Genomic DNA, 7,353 nt, shown 5'->3' with positions numbered 1-7,353 from the left:
CCTGCGAAATCGACTTTGATTTCATGAAATTTAAATACAGTTGTTCAAATGACTATAGTTCTGGGAAAGACTGTTTTTCTACCGATACATTGAGTTTTTGGCTTGAGTTTGAATGAATGCAATGGAATATTTTACCGAAACCAAAAACACGTTACAAATTGTACACAAGTGGATACTTTGAAACAACAAAAAATGAACTTTGAAAACGATAATTTACGATAGGATTCATCACCGTAATTGTACATGTTCGCTTTCAGTTATACATGGGCCAACATTCAACAAATCATGGTCCGAAATTTCTGCACGTTCAATGTCCATAAACTGTGGTGTGATTTTTATGTTTTGTTTGGACAATTCTCACGTCAAAATGATTCTTATCGATTTTGTTGTCGAATAATAAATTAAAATCAAAACAAAAAAGAATGCAGCATACAAGAGAAATGCACAAATTCCGCACCAATAAAAACAACATCGAGTGCAAAATAATCGAGAATGTCTTAAGAATATAAAGTAAAAAAATAACACAAAAACAAATGTATTTTATTCACTTTCGGCGAAACCGTTTTTGTGCGCAAGTTAAGAAATGTTATTCTTTATAACTTATTTTTCTCGTTGCAGAAAAATTGTTATTCGATCGAAATGTTTGTTGGTATTTCGATCAGTGACAACATCATACAAAACGGTTTTCGTAAAATGATTCTTGCGTGATGCAGCATATTGAATATGAAAACGAAATAAGATATGAATCGAATCGGTATGTCAAAAAAACACACGTGTAATAAAGCCATTGATACTGGACAAGATTGACCTACAAATGCGCATTGAATAATATCGATACCAAAAAAAAAACTTTGGACATTTTGAAATTGAAATTCATTTAAATTGAGAGTGATTCATTGTTGCCCCAAATAAAACTTATTATACAATGAACTTTAATCCAGAGATTGCCCGTGCTCCAAATCCAAAAATAATATATATTTTATCACTTCGATAAGCGTGTGCATTCAAAACGAAATGGTCGAAATGCATTAAAAACGCATAGAGATAGAGAAAAAGGTGACCGAAATTCTAATGCTTTATACCTGCGCCTTTTTTTTGCGCCCAAGCCATACATGTATTCGAAGCAGCAGCGAATGCCCGTAGAAAAGAAGAACGAAGTAGAAAAGTCCATAGGTAGCATGATAGATGCACTCTCACACATACTGCAGTGCACATAACGATCGAATTCATCAGCACATACAGTACCTGATATATTCAACTCATGTGAGCATTAAGAGCAGCGTGTATATGAATGCATGTATGCGTATATTGATTGAAAGAATGAATAATGACAAAAAGCAACAACAAAATGAATCGAAATGCAGTACAGCACCAAGAACAAGACAATAACGGCAGCGAGAACGACATCGGTAACTTACCATCAACAGCAGCAGCTGTTGCTTAGGCTCGATACTCTACGCACTCATGCACACACCAAACATTGCTGTGGCAAAGGATGAACAAGGAAGGCAACATTACATGAGGGGAAACAAAAACACTAGTTTTTTGTTGTTATTCTACTCTATGCATGCATATTGTTCGTATATATTTGAAGCGGCACGTGTTCAATTGCACACAGAGAAGTTCTTTTCTACGACCGAGATCACTGCGTTGAAATACATATAGACATATACGAGTTTTTTTGTTATTGAGTTCTCTTATTCTCTCATTTTCGTGTTCATACATTGAGCCCGGTGTGTGCATGTCGCTTGGTTTCGATGGTAGGGGACGTGTATATAAGATCAGCAGGTTTTGGTGTACGATCATTCAAGGCCCGTTTGCCGTTGAGTTAACACGTCTCTCTCTTACGCAAAAATAAAATATAGATTTTATTTTCTTCGATTCGAAAATCAGAAGTAAAAGTGAATTTTAAGTGAATTTCTTGAATTTTTTTTTTCAAAAAAAAAAATCAATTATTTCGTTCAGTGCTTTTTTTATAAAAAAAAAAGAAAACAAAAATGGCAGAATTTGCGAAAAGTGAAGTGAAAAATTACAACAGTTGCCCGTTGAAAAAGCGGCCAATTATGTTTTTGGATCCTGTTGTGGATAGCCAACCAGAACAAGACGAACCAGTTAATTTGTGCGTCCGTAAAGTGAACAAAGAGGAGCCAACATCGTATGTGAACAAAGTTCGCTCGATGCCATTAAAGGATATTACTACGCATAATCAACAAGATCGCATCCGTTATGCTCCATACAAAATCGAAGAAGCTCGCGTTCCATATGTTAAACAAGAATTGTACAATCTATTACCTGGATATGCAGCTAATACAACAAACACATTAAATTATACACAAATATCACCACCACCATCGGCCTCATCGATCAAATCAGAACCAGAATATTGGCAATCATTTTCACGTGAACCATCAATGTCTCCACCATCGAATCGTGTATTTGTTCCATCACCGCCACCAATGAAAATTGCTACCGTTCATCAATATGCTGCCGTCAACAAAACTCATCGATATGCACCATACGTCAGCCGACAACATCACATCGTCGAGGAATACCACAGCAGCATGTCGCCAACACACAGCCACAGTTCATTGGGCGGTTCATCAACGCGCAGCTCAATGTCACCAGCATCATCAATTGAAGATCCATACACCATGATGCAAGCAAATGCTGTAAGTACAAACAAACCAACCGAATTGCCACGCTACCAATGTTCCGACTGCAACAAATCATATTCGACGTACTCGGGATTGACAAAACACAAGCAATTCCATTGCACAGCATCACCAAACAACCAAGCCAAGAAATCATTCGACTGCCAATTCTGTCCGAAAACTTACACATCGTTGGGAGCATTGAAGATGCACATCCGAACACACACCAAACCATGTAAGTGCCATTTGTGCGGCAAAGCATTTTCACGACCATGGCTATTACAAGGCCACATTCGCACACATACTGGTGATAAACCATTCAGTTGCCAGTTTTGCCATCGAGCCTTCGCCGACAAATCAAATTTGCGCGCACATCTACAAACTCATTCAGATGTGAAAAAATACAGTTGTTCAACATGCAGCAAAACATTCTCAAGAATGTCACTGCTCACCAAACACATGGAAAGTGGCTGCCCCGGTTTGCACGAACAACACCATTAATAATTAAGATTTTTTCCATTAAGGTTTAATTATAAGTTACATTTTCTTCATCATTTTTGTAATTTAATATATGCTCCTTTGCCATTTTGTATTTTATAAGGAAATTCATTCGATTAGAGTTAAGTTGCGCTAGAAATTGCATCATTGTTAGAGAATACCAAAAATAGTTAAGGCGAGAATGCGAACATACAATTTAAAAAAGTAAAATAATGTTGTTCCTAGTCATATTTATGTTGCTTAATTGGACTTTTTAAGGCTTTTAGATGTTTAGGTATTTATGGTTAATTTATTTATTGTGCCTTGCATATTTTTCATACCATGTACTTTCATCGAACGAAAAAATGACAAGTTCTTTTTTTTAAAAAAATAAAACAAAAATGAAAATAATTTTTTATAAAAAAAAATCCATCTGTTTTTTTCTTCTGCTTTTTCATACTTTTTCAGTCGTCTTTTTTCTGCAGGAACTTTCTTTCAGCATTAAAAATATAAATTATCAACTCAACACCAACGAACAAATTGTTATGGATAAGCGATACGAAGAGAAGAAAAAAAAACAGGCCAAATGAAATCATCAACAAAAGTAAATGGTAAGAAAGGTAAGCAGAGAAAAAAAACGACCAAAACTTGATACTGACCGTCATAGAGATGACGCTGTGCAAAATGATATTTGGACAACGATGGAAATTAAATAAAAGCGACTCTGAAACGCATCAAAAATACAATGTGCTGATTTTTTTTCCATCACATTTTATTTCTCTTTCATTTTTTTTTTTGAAATCGAAACAAAAAAAATGAAGCGAAAAACATGAACACAAAAAACGCACACAGCAAACTGCACAGACAGCTAAGCAGTTCTTCTCATCGAGTTTAACATTAATCTTCTCAAATAATTGCTATCATTAATTTTTACAACTTGATCAACCGCTACTGGTATTTTTTCTCTTTTGGTATGTGTGTGAGTGTGTGTGTCTTCGGTGGCTTTGGCAATAAGCACTTCTTCTCTTTGGCTAATGCAAACAATTCCATCGGCTTGCTTTCGATTCGAAAGCAACATGCACACATATAATTTTCGTGGTGACGCAGGCGTATATTTGTTTATCTTTTCTTCAAAATATAATGATCTTTTCAATATCGTGAAAAATGATGCAAAAACTTTGAAATAACCACGAAGAAATCCAATACTGTTAAATGTCCATTTATTTAAATTTTTAAAATCTGAGCAAATTGACTACGAAAATAATCCAATAGGTGCTCACTCTGGAGTATGTCCAAACTGAGCAAATTCTTATTGGAAAAGAATGTCTACGAAAGTAATCTCATTTTTCTCAGCAAATAAAAGGGACAATATTTTCTGATTGCGTTGTAATGTTGATCATCCGCATCAGCAGCGGAAAACAAGAAATAAATGTCGTAATTTATGATCGTATATCACTTTTTTTTAAAGAAACGAGAGATAAAACTAAACAGATCCGCTTTGGATGGCCCACTTTTCTTGCTTGCGAATCGCTCCAATTGAAATTAATAATTTAATTATAAATTTCAGCGATCGTAATGATTAATGTATCGAACGAAATGTACGCAAGACCGGTAATCACTGGATTCAATTTCATCTCTGCAATTTTCTTTTGAACTAAAATGAAAAAAAAAAAAAAACATAAACTATACCACTGGGCGCACAATAAAAGTGTACGAAGAAGTTCGACATCGAAATTGATGTTATTTCTCTGTTCCGTTTCCTTTGCGCATTTTGGTTATTTTTTAATGTGTGCAAATACAAAGCGTATGAGCCCGAAGTGAATTTAAAAAAAAGAAAAATCGTAATAATACGTTGATGGGGGAAAAAATGTAATAAATTGAATTTTTCATATAAATAAGTCATATGTCAAGGTGGTTTTTTACATCGACTTTTTATTAAACGTTCACAACAAATCGTGGACAATCGTCAACGCCGAAAAGTTATCATTTTGATTTTTCGAACGTCAGCTTAGCAGAAGAGACAAGAGATTTAGTGAACAAAAGTCAGCTTCATCGCATAAGAAATTGAATAAGAACCATATGTATTCATTCTCATTTTCAGCATCCGATTTGTGAATGTAATTTTTGCATATTTGAAATGTGATAGAATCTATTTTTAACTGGTGCCATTTTATTCCTGGAATTTCCAATTCATTCGACTCAAAATAAAAAAATGCTGCGATCACGCTTTTGACCAACGTGAAAAACCACAAAATAAAAACGAATCATTTCAACGCAAAATTCATGCATGGCATACACCGATAAAGCGAGGCGAATTGAAAAATTCCCAAAAAAAAATATCTGCTAATCCTTAAAGTGAATTTCAAAGGAATCAAACAGAGAATGAACCCAAATAAGAAGGAAAGAGAGAAGCGTTGAAGAACATCACACAGCGTTAAACAATTTACATAATAAAAAATGAAAGAGCAAAGCCACCACAAAAGCGCACTTGTTGAATCGTTTCGTTCATTGCATTTGTTCCAGGAATTGAACAAAGATTTGCCCGGCCGCACAGTGGTTCATCGCGCGCCGCGAACTCTGTGATTGCTGTTGATGCTGCTGCTGTTGCTGCTTAACTCTACTCGGCTTACTTGTTAGGTTCATCTCATCTTGTAAAGTGCATTCGAGTATGTAGCCGCGCAACGTTTTTATTTCTTCAATTTTCAACAGCCTTTCAATGCGGCGTGATGATTATTTTTCCAGATTGTGTATATTGATATTCAATGGACGTTATAAAATGCACATACATATAGGCGATGCTCAATGGTTTAAAATGGATTTTAAAATGCAAACGATCGCTTTAAGTGCAAAATTCGTTGCACCCGACGACCGAAATGAAATCTTTTCCACTTGAAATGCTCGTATCAAATACAAAAATATTTCCTGTTGCGTTTTGCATTTCGTACACAAATGCGAAATATGCGTAACTAAATGTTCAATTGTTGCTGATGTGCTGTGTCTTCTTTTGTTTTACATTGCGTTATCGTGGTCGTAGCCGTCGTCATCGTCGACGTAGTCATCGCGAGAATAGCACGATGCCAAGTGTATTATTAGGTGATATTTTATTTAAATTCCTTTATTTCTGTTGTCTTCTCTCTTTCTCTTCTCGTTGTGGATGTGTGTTTTTTTTTAATTCTCTTCCTCATAAATTGATGGCTCGATTGCGATTGCTCTCGCATTTGGCTCGATTCATGAAACACAGAAAGAGAGATGAACATGATTTCTGTTTCTTCCTTATTTTTTTGCGGTTTTCTTGTTCATCTCATTTCACGAATTCTCTGATTTTGTTCGCCACTCGTGTTGTTGTGATTTTTTTTTATCTTCTTCTCTTTTGCCACTCGTAATCAGACTGTGTCGATGCAAATAAACGCTTTAACTGCGAAAGTCTCTTCTTCACCGCTAATTTCAATATTTTACACAGTCACATATTTTATTTCGTAAAACTGTATTTGCTCTTTTATCCGACTGTGTTTTATATATTTTTGCACGGATAAGAAATGCTGATTTGCTGTTGCATCCACAGTCATGCGCAAATCATTACAAAAGTGTAACGCACAAATCCGATAAAAAAAGAATCCATACGATACCATTTCGAACAATGTAATCGATCGAATAAAATAAATTTTTCGCCATCGGTTATTTTCTTCGGTCTTTTTGCGTTATTCTACCATTTTGCTCATGATCAAACATCGAACGAGTGAGAGAGAGAGGGAGAGAGCGAGCGAGAAATATACTGATGCAGTCAACAGTTTATTTGTCAGAAATGTCAACAAATCGTACGGGCTTTGTTGTCGCTACAAGAAAATACTAAATGCATTTGCAATGTTGCATTTTAATTCCATGCGTATTTTATCTGTCGTGCGCGTGCACCGCTGTTGTTGTTGGTTGCCTTTTGTTTTATGCGAAATTGACTTGATATTCGCGGGCATGGCACTGAACACAACGGTAAACATTTTTGTATTTTGCTTGTCCACAAACTGGCATTTTATTATGTAACATGAGTATATCGAACTGATCTGTTACGCATTTAGCGGTAGAGATTTTATTCAGGAATAAATTTTCTTTTTTTTTTCAAATTTGTATGGATATTTCAATGAATATAGTACGATTTTAGTTAATAAAGTACAGATTCTCTCTATCTTTATACGTGTGTGCGTGTGTGCGGACAAGTAAAACGTTCACAAAA

The 7,353-nt window shown here is 35.3% G+C and overlaps 1 protein-coding gene across 1 annotated transcript; it reads left to right on the top strand.

Annotated features, from left to right (window-relative positions):
* The first annotated feature begins 1,819 nt into the window (after positions 1–1,819).
* LOC116338059 (zinc finger protein SNAI2) lies at positions 1,820–3,457 on the top strand. Its single transcript, XM_031763110.1, has one exon. It carries the CDS (start codon positions 1,998–2,000, stop codon positions 3,150–3,152), a length of 1,155 nt encoding a protein of 384 aa, XP_031618970.1. The 5' UTR covers positions 1,820–1,997; the 3' UTR covers positions 3,153–3,457.
* Positions 3,458–7,353: the final 3,896 nt, after the last annotated feature.

Source organism: Contarinia nasturtii, unplaced genomic scaffold (assembly GCF_009176525.2).
Source record: "Contarinia nasturtii isolate CC-2019 unplaced genomic scaffold, AAFC_CNas_1.1 Cnas_scaffold_350, whole genome shotgun sequence".
Classification (NCBI taxonomy): domain Eukaryota; kingdom Metazoa; phylum Arthropoda; class Insecta; order Diptera; family Cecidomyiidae; genus Contarinia; species Contarinia nasturtii.
The sequence above is the reverse complement of the archived record's forward strand: the minus strand, read 5'-3'. Positions and strand labels throughout refer to the sequence as shown.